This window comes from Cygnus olor, chromosome 3 (assembly GCF_009769625.2).
Source record: "Cygnus olor isolate bCygOlo1 chromosome 3, bCygOlo1.pri.v2, whole genome shotgun sequence".
NCBI classification, from domain to species: domain Eukaryota; kingdom Metazoa; phylum Chordata; class Aves; order Anseriformes; family Anatidae; genus Cygnus; species Cygnus olor.
In genome coordinates this window covers 105,160,921-105,178,585 of record NC_049171.1, presented here as the reverse complement: position 1 = coordinate 105,178,585, position 17,665 = coordinate 105,160,921, and the positions used below count along the sequence as shown (strand labels likewise).

General features: G+C 39.0%; 1 protein-coding gene across 3 annotated transcripts; it reads right to left on the bottom strand.

Moving 5' to 3' along the window:
* Positions 1-2,029: 2,029 nt before the first annotated feature.
* On the bottom strand, positions 2,030-14,390 carry GTF2A1L (general transcription factor IIA subunit 1 like). Of its 3 annotated transcripts, none has more exons than XM_040553787.1 (9): positions 14,265-14,390; positions 12,619-12,720; positions 12,186-12,309; positions 10,547-10,602; positions 9,226-9,319; positions 7,535-8,139; positions 5,766-6,059; positions 4,916-5,005; positions 2,030-2,968 (listed from the first exon to the last, which is right to left on the bottom strand). In XM_040553787.1, exons 1-9 carry the CDS (start codon positions 14,283-14,285, stop codon positions 2,861-2,863), a joined length of 1,494 nt encoding a protein of 497 aa, XP_040409721.1. In that variant the 5' UTR covers positions 14,286-14,390; the 3' UTR covers positions 2,030-2,860. The 3 variants fall into 3 exon arrangements, with proteins under 3 accessions (XP_040409721.1, XP_040409723.1, XP_040409722.1); XM_040553789.1 differs by lacking the exon at positions 14,265-14,390 and adding an exon at positions 13,424-14,081; XM_040553788.1 differs by lacking the exons at positions 10,547-10,602; positions 12,186-12,309; positions 12,619-12,720; positions 14,265-14,390 and adding an exon at positions 10,066-10,216.
* Between the last annotated feature and the right edge of the window lie 3,275 nt (positions 14,391-17,665).

The following is a 17,665-nucleotide window of genomic DNA, read 5'->3' as shown; positions in this document are numbered from 1 at the left end:
GTTTCTTCATATAAAGAACATACCGGTTTAGAAAATGCAACTGAATGAAAATTAAGGGAATACTCAGTGACATAGCTAAGCTGTCTTCAGTATCCCTTTTGATTCAGGTCAGCTTTAGCCAGAAATAACAGATATATATATATATATATATATATATATATATACACACACACACACACAGTCAGCAAAGCTTCAGGATGAAAGATAGTAAACAGTCCTTTTTTATTTTAATAGCTCTTGGTACATGTGGTCCAGGAAAAGCAAAAAGTGGATGAAAAAACATCACCAACTCATAAATCTTAAAAGAAGTTTGGGAAGATAGTATTAAAAATATACTTTTAATTCCAGATGAGTAATTTATATAGTGAACATCATACGTGGACTGCACAGTTTGCAGCAAGTGTCAAAAAACAAACAAAAAATCCCATGCAAAAACATTAAAGTATGAGAAATGTTTCAAGAACTGAATACAAAAGCAGATTAGGGTAACAGATAGAACACATATAATAATGACAAATTGGGAAAGTTTAGATGAGATAGAAGAAAAAATCATTTCCTACTCCAATGAATGTTTATCCTGCACATCTCAGCACCCATTCACAGATGAACAGGCGCCATAAGGGTGCTGAGAACTGACTCCTCACCTTCATGTAGAAGCAGTCTTTAACAACACAAGCAGAAAGGCACAGAAGAAGCAGCTGCCCATCTTTAAAACTGTGCTTTAAAACTGTCCTGTGCTGCACTACCTCTGCTTCCAGTCTTTTTCAGACCAGAGAAGAGAAGGCTCTGGGGAGACCTTAGAGTGGCCTTTCAGTACCTCAACAGGACCTACAAGAAAGTCAGAGAGGGACTCTTTATCAGGGAGTGTAGTGATACAACAAAGGGTAATAACTTTAAACTAAAAGAGGGTAGGTTTAGATTAGATAACAGGAAGAAATTCTTTACTGTGAGGGTGGTAAGGCACTGGACCAGGCTGCACAGAGAAATTGTTGACATCCCCTCCCTGCAAGTGTTCAAAGCTGGATTGGATGGGCTTTGAGCAACCTGATCTAGTGGAAGGTGTCCCTGCCCGTGGCCGGGGGGGGGGACAGAATTAGATTATTCTAATGATACCTGTGCTGCCAAGTTGAAGTTGGTACCACAGGTCATAACCTATGCGTTTCTGTAGCATGAACACTTCAGAGCCTGTAAAAGTACTGAAATCTACAAGCATCTATCATGTGGGAAGAGCTACATTTCCTGCACATTCATGGGTCTGAAGTGTAGCATCAGTCCAGCCACAAGTCACCTGAACAGGAAAAAAAAATTATACGCCATAACATTTAAACTATTCTGGATACACAACTCTTCGCATACCACCCGCAGTATCCATAAAAAGACAAAAGAAACGCCACACTCAGGCCTTCTAGTTCAGTGTTCCTTCTTAGAGAGTGGACAGTAGCAGGTAAGTCCAAAAGAACATGCAGTAAACTCAAAAGGTAGTTAAACACATACCGCCTGAAGGAATCATCTCAATGCTATCAGCACAAAGGTTTCTACCATGATGAACAACGGTTGGTTTTCTTCCCTTGTTCCCCATGTTCTCTCCAACTCTCTCCTTTACTTTCCATCTCTTCTCAAGGTTTTGGCAGCCTCCCAGGGAGTAGAGAGGACCAAAGCATGTCATGCTGTCTTCCTTCAGCAGATGCAGCCAGGAGAGAGGGTTGCCAGACCCCATGAGACGCACCTGCCCCTGTAGCGGGATGATCCTCTTCTGAGTCAGCCCTTTAACTTGTGATATTGCCCTACAAGGAACAGGAGCTAATTAGGAGAAAGCTACAGCTATGAAGGGCAGGGGCCTGGGCCTAAAACGATATAACTTCTTTTTGATCTCTATTTTTAGAGGAAGAAACAAGAAGAAAATGCTCAAGACTGCTGGGAATGCAATTCCCACGGCAGGGTGAGCTATTGTCACAGGTGTGACTTCTACACGTTTCTCTAAGCAAAGTTACATTTAGGGAAGACAAAAAAACTCACTGCTAGAAATGTATATGAGATGACATTTTATTATTATGCACAATTTGTATCATTCACAGCCTACTGGTCTGTAGTCATAGAAGGCAGTGGATACGCACAGAACTGAAGTTAAATGACTTCACATTGACAGTGAAAATAAATCACATTCTAATGTTAAATCACACTATTCATTGCGTCTCAGCAGACATAGAAGGTATAGAATAAACAATAATAGTTCATATATTGAGCTGAAGGGTCTTCTGTCCCCATTTCCTGACTTGCATATAAAGTGCCTGCCTTTAAGCTGAAGCCAAAAAAAAAAACCAACACACAAGGTTAACAACAAAAAAGCAAGGGATAGGAAGGAAAGTAGGGAAAACTACACAGCTGAAATAGCCACAAGTTTCAGACTTGTACAGATATTAAGCTTTTTCTTTTTTTTTGGAACTCAGTCTTTGAAAATAAATATCACTTACAACAGTGTAGTTTTAGATTTCAAGTCATATTTCAGCTCTTATTAAAAAAAAAAAAGAAACAAAACCAATGGAATTGAAGTTTACTTAAATACAGTCATTTGGTATTCCATGACTTCCTTGCATTGCTACCACAGTCAATGTTCTAGTCTTTACAGCTATTCACTCCAACAATGCTTCTTTAGTGGAAAAGTAATGAAATAATCAGAAAACAGCAAAGACAAATGAGCAGGAAACAATACAGTGTTTTAAGTTGCATGTATTAAGAACACATTTTACATATTTTGCAAATTCACAGTCTTTCTTTTAAATGACAAAATAGGAAGTCCAGTTGTTTCACAGATAGTAAGGGAATAAGGCCACAGTTCTAAAGTACATTCTTCGGTGAGGCATCACCACTCTGCATCTCCAATGGCTTTTGCAAAAACATAGTCCTTACCCTCAAAGGACATCACTCCATCCTTTAAGTAGAACTTCCATTTGTTCTTACTTCGATGTATCTGATGAAAAAATTAAATCACACAACCCCCACCCCCACCCCCCAAAAAAAAAAATTAGACCATAATAAAAAAAGAACTTTTAAGCATAACTTGGTTTAAAAAACTTGTTTTTCCTTTAAAATTCTGATAGTTCAAAACATGCAAGACACTTTCCCTGAACCTAGCACAAATATTCAATAGAGGCAGCAGATTTCAGTTGTATATACCAGATTCTTTGGCCTCTCAAGGGAACAACTTCCTGAGTCTTACTCTTGTCACATTCAAGTTTTCCCACCTTCCTTTAAAAACACTAATTACGTAAAACATCCCTCTTACACCCTCACCCACATCCCCTGCAAGGCAAAGGTAGCTGTGTGAAACCTTACGCTGGCTGGAAAACAAGATAATAATGAAGCAATTTGATTATTGTACCACTCCGAAAATACACTGCACCTTGCAAATATGTATGGTTTAACTGAAATGCAGTCATTTCCTTTTCCCATATGCATGACAAAGCAATACTGCATACAAAGGCATGTAAGGATAAGGCTAAAAACATGAAAACATTGCTCAAAAGCAAATACTGCCATACAAAACAGTAAAGAAATAACATGCACATTTTTTCTAAGTCCTGCAAAACAACCTATACTACAGAAACTTTATGTTTAACACTAAAAGAAGGAATCTTAAACATCTCTAACAATTCCTTGGGTTTTAAGCATCAGCCTATTTCCAGATTCAGGAAATAAGGGGAAAAGAATTAAAGACCATAATCATTTTGCCTTCAGCATTCTTTTATAGATAACTATATAATTTAACAGGTAACTATTTCCATCTACTTTCTACTAGATCTACTTGTTTTTACTAAATCTATGTAGAAAGGGGAAGTTACCAGCATTTCCCCCAACTTCTCTATCAATTTTCTGCGACATCCGATATTAAAATTTCCCATAGACAAGTCCAGAATTGGACTTACTAGTTTTTAAAAGATTTTTTTTCAACTCATTACAGACAAAACTTGCTATAAATAGCAACATTCACTACCTGTAGCATCCATAACATCAAACTAAGTTACGATGCTTCAAAATTTTGTGCAACTTTTCAATACAATACACACTGTAGCTCAATTTCAGACGCATTTTCCACACACATCCCTGCAGCTACATTTTCCAAAAATAACAAGCTTCAGAAACATTCAATCTGTTACACTTGAGTAAAGACAATTTTCTCAGCAGCCCACTGTTTCCTAAAGCACAGACCCCTTTAAGGCAGACCTAGTTGAACACGCAAAAAAATTATCACTAGTCTCTTCTGAAAGCATAAAAGCAAAGTCACTTTTTTTGGAAACTATTAGACGTATTTTTCCCCATTTGCTTTCAAAATAAGATGCGCACTTTGTTTTGTCAACTTTTAAGATATAAACATGCAAGTGCCCAAAACATACCTAGTACTTAATCTGATCTCTGAGAATTCAAAATAAGGTTAAATTTTAAACATTAAAATAAAGCAGGACAAAATGGCATTTAGTGACTGTTTGGCTTTTCAGTAACAGGATTCTGGTAGTAAAGTCTTTCAGAAAGCACTTCAAAGACAAAAGATAGGAAAAGGTGTGTGTACTATTCCCTATTTCAAAAGTCTTAATTCATGGCCAAAGATGCATGTATACATCCATGAAGCTGTTCAGGTAACTTAAAAAATTAAGGAAATGCATAAGCTTTTGCAGCTTTACAAGTCTTAATTTTGAAAGATTCAGCCCTTTACTCTTTTTCTTTATGAACCCTTCGATTGTCCTCATTTCAGAAAATAGCATACAAGTCTTCAGAGTACTGTCAGCTAAGCACATCATTTAAACACAATTATTACAGCATTTGTTTTTCTTTAAAAGATACTGACAGCAGTCCAGATATGGATTTGCTGAAGATACTATTTATAATGATTACGGGACAAAGATAAAACTACATACTGTACCTTGTCATACTGACAAACTATCACGTTATCTGTGTCAAACAAGTCTGGAACATCCTGTTCACTGACATCATCATCAGAATTTAATGGGTCCTAGAGTTTAAAAATGCATTTAAGAAGTATTTTATACATTCTTGCAAAAATAGTGTTGAATAACTTGGCATTAAACACAACCAGAACAATAAAGGTTAACACCAAAAAAATCAAGACTTAGAAGCTATGGTCCGCAAAGCTCACTTCGAAGCATCTTTACATGCTTATGTTCTCAAAAACATCCCCCCAAAACAAACAACAAAAACAAACCACCACAAAAAAAAAAAAAGGTCAAAATAAAGCAGAACTCCTAAATGCCAAAGCTGACCCCAGTAACTGGAATGCTCATCAACTGTCCAGACTCTGTAAGTTAATTCTCTTGTGAACATTAAGGACACAAAATTTCATTTGTTTTAAATAAAAAAATAAAATAAATAAAATAAAAGTGCTACACTTCTATCGTGCTGTTCTCTGTCTAATCCCCTGTGGTTCTTCAGAAGGAATAATACAACTAGATTTGTATCCGGATCTTACTTAAAAGAACTCAATTCCACCGAGGTCAGGGTTTCACCATAGAATTTAATGCTGGTGATTAAGCATTTTAAGCGATCCAATAAACAAGTGATCTCATTCATTTGTTCATGCTCCTCATAATGAGCCCTCTAATAATTCCTCAGTGGCATCTCCTCTTGAGAGAGACATGTAACCTAACTACGCTCTCTGCATTAAACTTAGCAGGAGCTGTTCTGGGTCCAACAATTCAGTATTCAAGGTAGATACGGTATTGTAACGTGCTTCACAAGGCTTGAAAGTAAATTACCTCCTCAACAATATCTATTTGGGGCTCTTCATTATCACAGCTACTGCTGCTAGAATCCACGTTTGAAATACTGTCACCTTCTTCATCCTCTCCTTCATCCTCATCCTCCAGAATTTTTAGATCCTCTGATTCAATAATACCAATGAATTCATTCTCTTCTGTATCCTTTGTGTGTGGTATTTCTTCCTTGGGAGAAGCATCACCGGTTCCATCTAGCTGAATTATGCCTTCAATGTCACTGCAGATATCCTTCTCTGATCGTAAATTAGATTCCACCTGCTCAGTAGGTTCCAGCTGACAACAATAAAAAAGACCAGAGATGGCTTGTAAGTTAACGCCACATAGCTTTCATTGTTCAGTACAAAGCCTGAGATTTTTGTTTAATAAAGCAACAAGATTCAGGGCACTTACTTAAGTGGGAGTTTCAAATCCTGGACTACTTGTAAACCCTGAGTATGTTTGAAAAATCTTGTTCTTACACCCACCTTGAATGGAATCCATGTCAAATATTCATTCCCTCAGTAATACAGAAATACATTTTCTTAGACTTTTGTTTAAACACTATTGTACTTGACTTCTTTAGAAAATGATGTTCAAACTGGCCTCTAGAATTTTCTTTAAAATAGAAATTCCAGTAACTTAAAAACTATTTCTTATTTTTGAAGTAAAAAGATGAATCCATTTCTGTCCCTCAAATCAAAGTGGTTTGTTTAAATACAATATAAAAAGCTGAGAATAAATACCTCAGTACTTCAAGTTACCTTTCATAAAAGCATTAGAATTCCAAAACAGAGAGTTCACAGGAGCATAAAAGAGCTTTAAGCTTTCAGTGATCTTAGGTTTCTCATTAAATCTTTATTGAAGCACTACATTCACATCCACGTACACTTTCTAATTCAAGAAAGTTAACACTTTTTTGATCTTCCATTCTTCCTACAGACAGTCTTCATCATCCTGCCCAAGTGTAGATGGGCAACATACGATGCTTTCTATTTACAGTCATTTTCCATTACTGTTATTAAATTTGTATTTAATAAATTTGCCTCTATATCATATAAGCACTACAATTCAAAATGAGCACACCAGCCTCAAATTATATTTGCAAACAATTTCTGGAACATAGATTTGATGAAGTCAGAACAGAGGCTTGTTCAATATCATTTTTAAGTTTTCCACAGAGCTCTAGCTGAATTCTAGCTTGTCAGGACTTTCTTCCCAAGGAAATATGTTTCTTTCCAGCAGATTTTCACTTATGGAATCTGACTTTTCATACTCAGTATGGGCTCTCAATATAAGTTAATTGCTCTTCACATGTTATGAGTTAAAATTAATCCCTGTTGACAATCCAAAAGCAATTTTACAACTGGCCAGTATCCACACACAAATTCAGCATCAAAATGACATGGTAGTTCTCAAACCATCGTTCATGCTTGCTCAGAGGCAAAAACCAATTATCTCAAAAAATAGTCTATAAATCTGTGAATGCATTGTATCTATCCAACACACCTACAGCGTTTTTCAGATTGACATTGTATTCAATCCAAATATTTCAACAACGTTTGCAACCAAAACTTTAAATATAAAAATAAGCAGTCAGCTAAATGCTCTTCAAAACAAGCTCAAGAATGAACCTTAAAATGAAGACTTTTATCATCATTCATAGGTACTACTTACAGACGTCTTTGATCACATCTCTTAAAAAACTTGTTCTTCTAACAACCATCTACAACAGCTGTATTTTCACCAGATAAAAAATAAAAAGGTCCTACCTTGCCAGTGGGAGCAATGGTGTCCTCATCTTTCAAACCAGTGTTATCATCCAAACCTTTGCCCATGATAATCATCTCAATGATATCATCAGACACCTGCTGTTGTAGTGATTCCTGAGGCTCAGTGTCTAACTGCCCCTCCACGTCCAGCAGCACACTGCTTGAGTTGTTTGCCTCAACAAATTCAGAAGGAGAAAACACTTCAGAGGATTCTGAATTAAACACAGGTGTATGAAGACTGCCATGCTGGGATTTCTCTGTAGATTCTTCATGCTGATTCAGCACTGCATTAGGTGCAATTTGCTGCTGACTCTCCATAGGCTGCTGAACCAACGCAGTACTGGTAGAGTTCTCTAGGTGTTTATTTTCCGTGGCACTCTGTTGAACTGCCACGGTCTGTTGGACAGCAGTCTTCTGAGTTCGCAACATGTCGGCAGTTGGCTGGACAGAAGGTACGTTCACCGGTGCTACACTGGCCACATTGGCGTGCAGAATTGAAGGTTGCCCAACCGACTGAAATATCTGCTGAATAGGAAGTTGCAGAATATTTGCACCTCCTCGGCCCTGCGTAACCATGACAGGAACATTTACCTTATAAAGCTGCCCTACAAAGAGAAGGATGAAAAGCTGCTTCAGCAAGTTGAACTACAGATCCATCTAGACCAGCGTCCTGTTACCAGTAACAGCCAAGAGGAAATAGTCAGGCAAACTACGGAGAAAAAGGATGTTTACAAAGTAGTACTTTCCCAAGCACACTTTCAGCCAGTTAGGAGTAAGAAAACACCTTGCTTTTAATTTGTTAACATGTCATTTCAGAAACAAAGGAGTACAAGATGAAACAGTAAACTGTTCCTCATCTCCATGGACAGTTTTTAATTTTAAGGGCATCCCCACTAAAATACAGATAGAGTCTTAAACATAAGACTCCTAGTTTATCTGTCTTCTCCTTGTACAAAGAGAACTCCAAATACTGAATCCTTAATTATTATCATCAGTGTTAGAATTAAGATGCCAGACCTAGTTTGCCAAATTAATTTAATTATTCTTTTCTCCACACATTTGCTTACACATACAGTCATTGATATCAGCCTACAGCATTCAAAACCTTAGAAGTTATACCTGAAATAGACATCTAGGACATTACTGCTTAAAAAAAGAACAGCTGTTTAAGGAAAAAGTCAATCTATGACTGAAATAAGCCATCCATTCATCAAACTCCAACCAACACAAACAAGTTTTTGTATGGCCAATTTCATCAGCAAAAGAGGGTGAGCAAAAAGGGTGATGGGTGGTTACATTTTATTTGTATATAAAATCAATTTGATTCTGAAGCACCAGAATGTCTTTGTCAGTTTAAAACATGGAAAGACTACCCCTCATACAGGACAAGGAGGTATCTATGCCTGGACTGACAAAGGAACACATTTGCCAGCAGCTGTAAAACAAAAAAAATGGCATCCCCTGGCAGCCCACATTAACTAACGTTGCAAGTGTACACAAGTGACACACCAACTAATCAACGTAATTACTTCCTCCATGCAGTAATTACACACTACAAAGGAAGAGGGTAAGTGGCTCCACCCACCTATACTTCACGTGTGTTTTATCTACTGCACTTAGAACTATCTTTCAATACTCACATACAGTCAATGAATGCACTGTAATGTGTTACATCTCCTCTTTAACCTTACCAGATGTTGTCTGTAGTGTCATTCCAGCTGGTACGTGTATAGGATAAGCAATACCCGAAGGGAGAGTAAGAGTTGCACCTGGTCGTGAAGCACCCTAGATACACAAGAACTTTGTTAAGTAGCAGCGCATACCTTATTCTCTTAGGGCCCTAAATGTCACATTTAACATACCCAGAAAGGGGCCCCTTTGCGATCATCTCTACTGAAGAGTTGCTTCAGACTTTTGATGTATAGGCAGATAAAGAGTATTTTGTAATTGCAAGGATGATGATTGGCCCCAAGTGCTTTATATTCTCCAGTTATCACATCCTCTTTTCATTAAGAACTTTCCTGTAGCCCCTCAAAGAGCACACCATCCAAAATGATACTCTTCCACTCAAAGCCACTTTTACCTAAGCTTATGCATTATTCCACACAGTACTGACTCCTTGCCTAGGCCTTTGAAGACACTTCACATCATTCTTTTTTTTTCTCCTGGAAAGAGTTGAATATAAGATACCCTTTCAAACTAGCTGTTCCTGGGAAACCCAAATTTAAAGTCGGGGAACTTGCATGATACACAAATACCTTCCCAATATTATGTTTCAGCTTGGCAAGGTAGTTGGCTGGAGGCTCAGGAGGCACTCAACAGATTCATCAAGCTCTTACAATACATCCTTCTCCCCCACACCCAACTCTGCTATACCAACAGTTCAGAACCTATCACCCCAGAAACACTCACTTTCATCTGGATGATTTCTATGCCTCACAGATAACACTGCTTCCAACTTCATTAGTTCTGGCATTTCCCAACCACACATTATTTTAACATCCAGTAATAAAAATAAAAATGATGCCTACATGTACATTTCCACTTCTTCCAACCTCTGGGCTAAGTTCATGCAGCCACATTTTCCAACACTCTTCTGGCTGCACTGCTTGCAAAACCAACTGTTTTTTCTTCCTCTGCTCACACAGCAGTAGCAGAGTTTGAGCGCTCCTTCTGTGAACTCTTAGCTTTTGTATGGTTTTCATCAAATAAAAAAAAAAAAAAAAAAAATCAAACACAGTTTCCTCTGCTGAGGGAGAATCCACAGCTGACTCCTGGTCCCTTGCCTACTATACCATGTTCTACAGATATAACTGTCAGGAGAAATGCTAACTTTTTCAGTCCCTAAATATTGTCCTAAAGCACCCATACACCAAAAAGAAAAAATAAAATAAAAAGAAAAGAAACCCTTAATATTTGCATCCCCTCAAGCCTGTGAAAAAGTGACAAACTTAATCATTTTAAAAATCAGAATAATCAAAATGGAAATAAGAATTCACTGCAGCTACCTACCAGGCCTGCTGCCGTGAAATGCTGTAAACCTCTGCCAGCTGGGATGACTAAGGAAGCTATTTTAAAAAAATAGCAAAAACATGTGCATCTCAGAAACTGTTGATCATTCAGTAATTTACAGCATGCAGTCCTGAAACTAAAGCAATCTTAACTTCAGCTCAGACTCATTAGATCAACAATACGTAAGCACATCTAGATAAGGCTACTGAATATACTTCCTTTTATGTTGCTTCAAAGCTTATGCTGTACTCAGGGCAGGGGTTATACCCTGAATCTATAAAACTTGCATTCTGTTAAAAGTTGGTCTTGGAGTTTTTGTTGTTTTAAATATTTATCTATTTGATCTGCTTAATAAGTTGTACTGTAAAATCTAAGCACGCCATTTCTATTTATTAATATGACTACAAACACATGTAAAATGCACTGCCTTGTCAACAAGAGGAAAATGTTTAAGCGGTTTTCCACTCTAGCGTAAGTCCAATGGTGATAATAGCAGGAACTGTAGGATGGGTTTTCAAAAGCATTACATACTTCATTGAGGGAAGACAAACCAAACAGAAAGCTTTTGCAAGCTTCAAGAAGAAAAGAATTTAGGTAGCCCTAACTACTTTGAAAACCTCTAGCCATAGGACAATTCAAATCTTATTAGAAACAAAAATAAGAAGTTAGGTGGCTTTAACAGAGTCTGGTATGCCTTAGCATCAGCTGCCCTTCCAAAAGTTAGGAATAACAAGGTAAATAAAGTTCATTAAATATAAAGCTTCCAATAGCAAACAAGCCCCAAAATAAATCCCCTTTAACTGCATGGAATAAGGTAAAACATCTGTCTCCAAAAACAGTCCAAATATGAAGACTGTAAAAACAGTAAGTAGATGAAAAGGTACCTGCCCATCCTTTAAATGTTCTCCATCAGCATATACACTATGACATAGATTTTCATTAAACCATCACGTATGATTTTTTTTTTTCTTCATGGGGAAGTTCCTCATGTCCTTTCACACTCAGAGAAGCCTCAGTTGAGCGTTACATTCTACCATAACATTAGCACAGTGGTCAGCTGGACTTAACTGAGAAGAATATGTCCTGATGTATAAGCCTGTATGAAAGTCAAATAATTCTGTGCACCGTGAATACTGCTTTTAGGAGTACTGAAAGACAGACCAAAAAACCCTCCCAACACTTGCACTCTTCTGATTGAGCAAGGGCTTGAATTTTAAGAAATGCTGAACCAGGTTCAACTCCACCATGACAGCAGAGCTCCAGGGCACAAACACGTTGTATAACCCTCAGCACATATCATGCCACACATTAAGTGTGAAGTGAAATGCTTAACACTTTTGATGAATTTGCAATTGAAGGGCCACTCTTCTGGACTACAGACAAGAAGACTAAAACTCTCTTCACGTTTCCCTGCTGGAAATAAATGGCAGATCAAGTGCATCTAGACATACCTGTATTAGTTTATCAAAGTTTAATTTGTCCTTTACTGGTCAAATTTTGCTTTCAGATATGTACTGTTCCCCATCATGCTAGATATATACACAAGCATTGCAAAACAAGATCATTCCAGCAACTTCAGGTCTTCCAAAAGATTCTTGAAACACTGAGCTATTCTTAAACTGCATTTGCAACATCTGACCTGATGAAGCCTGCAAAACACGATGAAAAGTGTGTGGCAACTGCAAGGTGAACTGTGAAGAATGGTGGCTATGTCTGAAGAAGCCTTCTGTTGCTTTAGACTGCATCACCTTGGTTTCCCAAAGCTGCAGAGAGAATATTAAGGTCAACAGACATCAACTTTAAAATCAAACCACATCTAATATGATAATCAGGTATTCCCAGCTCTTCCAAGGGTAAACTGGTTCTATCCAACAAGCCTGGCTACACTCACTACTAGATTTTGACTTCCAGCAGCCAATACAACATTCACAGAATACTTGTAATTCTAAGTTAGGGCTAAAGTTTACATGTTTTAGAGGGCCAAGAAACAGACAGGTATGTCATCTCCAAATATAAATATGTACATTTACATATACATACAATTTTTATTAATGCAAGGGAAGCCAACAAACCTGCTTCAAGTCTTTCAAAACCTGTTCATCTACACCCTCTTCAGCAAAGAGTTCCCGAACACCTTCAATCACATCTTCAATAACAGACTTGTAGAGTTTAAGCTGTATGTAAATTTAAAAAAATAAACATTTTCAAGTTAATATGAACATTAAGTCACTTGAAATGATAACATACAAGTCTAATGTGGCTGCAAACTGAACTGAACTGTTACAAACTGAACACCACAGATCAATCAGTATAATACACTAAATACTCTGTCAAATGCAAAGGTCTGTGAATCTACCAGTTACACAAGTCCAGCCATTCCCTTAAATCTGTAGAACTAATAAGACATTCCTGGAAAAAAATACTGGATTTGAGCCTCAAATTAATGGCTTCTGTGGGCTACAGAAATGCTTAAGAAATCCTAGAAATGTTAGAAAAAGCAATTGCTGTGGTGTGTTTTCAAACCTAGCATGTTTGGAGTGCCAGTTTAAAATTAACCTTTACTGCTCAGTATCATTCTAGTACGCAGCATCATAGCCTCTATCTTGAGGAGCAACCAACAGTACAAGCTACTAAAAATGAGATGTGCCAGTTTTATCAGAAGCATAAGAAACCTGCAAAAAAAAAAATCCCTTTGTGACAATAGTCTGACGCTGTATAGTAGTTTAGGTGTGGAAATTTTAACGCTACATTATACATACACATACATAATTCATCTTATATTACAACAGGACTCTTAACACAACATTTTATTAGTTCATCCATGTAAGTGGATCCTAGTTCTCCACTCAGAGCCAGACAACAGACACAACCACATACCAGTTTCAAGATTTATCCATTCAGATTGAAAGAGAGGATAACAAGCTTCTGGCAATTTAAGGCTTACTAACTATGACTATCATCACCACCACAACAGCCTGCTAATAAAAGGTGAAAGATGAAATTTAAGATTTTTAGGAAACCTTGGAAGCTAGGACACCCGGATTTTAACTTTCATTTTTCTAATTTAACAACAAATAAACGTTTTACTACCATACAGTTATTCTACACTGCAGGAAATAACCATTCTTTTCAAAGTTACTAAGTAGTAACATGTTATGCTTTTTGTGAAAAGCAATCAGAACAATTTTAACTACTCTAAAATGACCTTATGTGTGACTTCTTATCGGAGCTTAGAGATCTCTGGGATCTTCCCCTGCCCATTTCGGGACTGTAGGAACAGGGAAAAAAGGAGACTTGTCCCACTACAAAAAGATGCTGACTAGCATGTATGTCAAATGCTTGGCCTTCACTTTTAGTGCAGAAGAGCAGAACTTAGACCACTTTGCTTTCAACAGGCCTATTCCTCTCCCCAAGATGGCCAAGAAACTTTGCATTATGCACAGCTGTATAGCAAGGACAAGTATTTATTGCACTATATATTAGGTTAAAAACTCTACGAAACAACCGTAAAATGCAAACTCGACTTGCAAATTAGCAAAGAACAGAGACAGGAGCACGGACCCCAAGGGCAGCCCCTCCTCTCCCCCGGCCCGGAGCCGCCGTTTCCCTGGCCCCTGGCCCCTGGCCCCTGGCCCCTGGCCTGCCCAGCCCAGCCCTGCCCCGTCCTCCTGCTCGGAGCCGCCGCCGCCAGGCCCCGGCCCCCGCTGCGAGCCCTCACCACGGGGTTGCCGTGAGCCATGGCGGCGGCTGCCCCTGGCCCGCCCGCACGCCTTAAGGCGCCGTTGCCATGGCGGCGCGGCCTGGGGGCGGAGGGCCCGGGCCGTAGGCGGGCCGCGGGGGTACTGCCACGGCATGGCGCGGGGTTGGGGGCCTGGGGCAAAATTGCAGTTCTGTGACGCTGTGCCACTTGACAGTTGTTTATCAGGCCTCTTGGGAGGGTGGGTGGGGAGGGTTTTGTGGGTTTTCCAGTGCTCTTGGCTCATAATGTTGATAGTCTCACAGTAATACAGTGTGGGAGAAGGTAGTGAGGGATGCTCAGAGCAATCATAGAATCCTGGAATCATTAGGGTTGGAAAAGACCTACAAGATCATCTGTCTGTTTGATCATCTGATGGTTGTATCATCCTACTACCAATGTCACCCACTAAAGCATGTCCCTAAGCACCACATCCAACCTTTCCTTAAACACCCCCAGGGATGGTGACTCCACCACCTCCATGGGCAACCTGTGCCAATGCCTGACTGCTCTTTCTGAGAAGAAATGTCTCCTCATTTCCAACTTGAACCTCCCCTGGCACAACTTGAGGCTATTCCCTCTAGTCCTATCACTGGTTATCTGGGAGAAGAGGCCGAGCCCCAGCTCCCCACACCTTCCTTTCAGGCAGTTGTAGAGAGCAATAAGGTCTCCCCTGAGCCTCCTCTTCTCCAGACCAAACAACCCCACTGCCCTCAGCCACCCCTCACAGGACTTGTGTTCCAGACCCCTCACCAGCTTCGTAGCCCTTCTCTGGACATGCTTCAGGGCCTCGATGTCCTTCTTGCAGTGAGGAGCCCAAAACTGAACACAGTACTCAAGGTGCGGCCTTACCAGAACAGAATACAAGGGTTGCTTCCACTTACCTAAAGAAACACATTGTGTTTTGCTAATGTGTAGAGAAGGAAAATTAAATGAATCCCTAAGACAATTATTAATACAGAGGAAGAGTCATACTTTTTATTATTATTATTTTATTTGTTTGTTTTTTATTGAAGATGAAGTTGTTGGAAGGTTATCATGCCATGGAACCTGTGAAAAATCACTTGGAAGTGTAAAACCTCTTGTTTCCATCCCATTTAAAACCAGTCTCCTTATACTCAACCTTGCACTGCCAGTGTCAGTCCCAGCCCGCTGCGTTTGCAAGCCGTAGGGCCTCAGCAGAGCTTTGTGAATGACAAACATCCACCTGGAGGCACAGGACAAGTCCAAGTGGGCCACAAACCTGTCAAAAAACAGTCTCCTTGATGATCCAGGCAGGCAGGTTAATTCCCGCTGAAACGTACATAACGCTTTTGTTTTATTTCTTTGAAATAATTAGTAAGTTTCCACAAAAATTCTTCAACTGGAAATTTCCCTTTTTCAGAAAGTACAGATTCTGTGGGCAATATTCAGATTGTAATATTGGTGGTCTCTGAGTAATGTGCAACTAAGAGCTCTAAAGGAACTATATGTCTAGTAGGAACTTGGTGATCTCAAGAGAAAAGGTGATGTGGCCCAATAGCTGAAGCACCAACACAAAAGCACCACAGAGACTATGGCTTTTGTCTAAACCCTCTTGGTGGCCTAGAGCAGCTCACCTTGCTGCTCTTTCTCTCAATTTCCTTGCCTGTAAAAAGTGATGCTATTGTAAAATTGCTCCATAGCCTGATGAAACATGTTATAGAAAAGCTACAAACTTATTATTCAGAGCACAAACTGGAGAAGAAAGTGTATTCAAAACCCCATGCTTGCCCCTGCTCCCATTGTGCTCCCTTTTTCCTCCTTGTGCCTGAAACACACTGTGGATGGCCACACTGGGACACAACTGAGTATTGGTTACTAAACCCAAGTTTCTTCTTTCAGCTCCGGAGGCCAAAGAAGGATGAGGCCCTGTGCAAGTGTACAAGGCAACTGAGGCACCCAGTTTGGATCCTGAGCACTAGCACAACCTGAAGCAGTCTGAAACCTCAGGTTTTGTACATGGAGGAAAAGAGGCTTTGTCCTGAGAACAGAAAGGAAGAGAACTACAGTTGCCCCTGTAATGCAAAAATATACCTAGGAAAGCTGGTTGGAAAAGCATATTACCTTGCTGTAAAACTGGGAAGTCTTTCTTACCTCATAAACAGGGAGATAGCTGAAGCTTCCAGTTAAGTAGCAGCAATCTGGTACAACTACACAAATTATTGCTTACATTTGCAGCAATCTGCTCATATGTTAATACAGAGATTTACCAATTTAACAGTTACTCATCTGGAAAAATGTTCTTTATTATCATATATGTAGGAGAATATATATTCTGGCCTTTATACGCATTCCATCTATGCATACATCAGTGTTTTTCTCCTGATTCTGAGAACCTAGAAGTATCTTTTTTTCCTTTCTTTTTCTATTTTTAGGTTGCTATGTAGATACAGTGCTGTCTGACTTGTGAAGAGAAGACTCACCCTTTAAGCGTTAGATTTTAAGGCTAGCTTACACAACCTGAAGAATGAAAAGATTTTAATGAAAATACTGACAGACCCTTAATTTTATAGCTAGACTAACACCTACAACTACAGCAAAAAAAGGAAGCAACATCCATAATCATATTGTAAGTTGTATTTTTGCAAGTGAGACAAAGAACAAATGCAATTTGCTATTGAAGTAATTTTGCTCTGCAACAAAAATATTTAATGACACTGTCTAGATCTTGAATTAAGTAACAATTACATATTCAGCTGTTCTGTGTGCCCTGCATCACCACAAGAAAAAGGCAAGCCATGTTGCTTTGCTCATAGAGTAATTTAAATAATAGTATGTATTTTTAAAGTGCATCATTCATTTGAAACTATCTGGGATAATTATTCCTCCTCCTGTCTGATCAGTCCTGTCGTGTTAAAAGAAATAGCAGGAAGAACTTTCAGCCTTTAGGATTTCACTGGGCACTGAAGGTTGCAGATGGTGATCCTGCAGCTGGCTGCAACTTATTCATGAGACAGATAAACCTGACACATAGCCATCTATCTGCCAGCCTACTGTACAGCAATTTTAGAAAGGTAGAAAAATGCAGAAAGAACATACATAAATGAGTTTCCCACTATGTATGACCCCTCATTTATCAGGGAGTTACAAACTTCCTTGACATTGGAAAAATTTGTATGCCTAACTTCAAAAAGAGAGGGAGTTTGGGGAGCTTGATACCAAAGGATTTCTCAGCTATCTCAGATAGAGGTCAGGTTACTTTGGGTGTGTCAGCATGGACATTTCCTTCAGCCTCAGTTCAGCTTCCAATCCAGGTCTCCTCATTGCAGTTTCTTTAACAGCTCACAAGTGTTTTAGAAGTCAGGTTATCAAACACATTAGTATGCTATTCAGACACTCTTGATTTTTCAGGGTTTTGTCAG

Coding starts and splice junctions, on each gene's coding strand:
- GTF2A1L (XM_040553787.1), bottom strand. CDS start 14,285: ATGGCTCACGGCAACCCCGTG. Junction 12,310..12,618: donor TTTTGAAAGACTTGAAGCAG/GTTTGTTGGCTT, acceptor TTCTCTCTGCAG/CTTTGGGAAACCAAGGTGAT. Junction 9,320..10,546: donor ATTTCACGGCAGCAGGCCTG/GTAGGTAGCTGC, acceptor TTGTGTATCTAG/GGTGCTTCACGACCAGGTGC.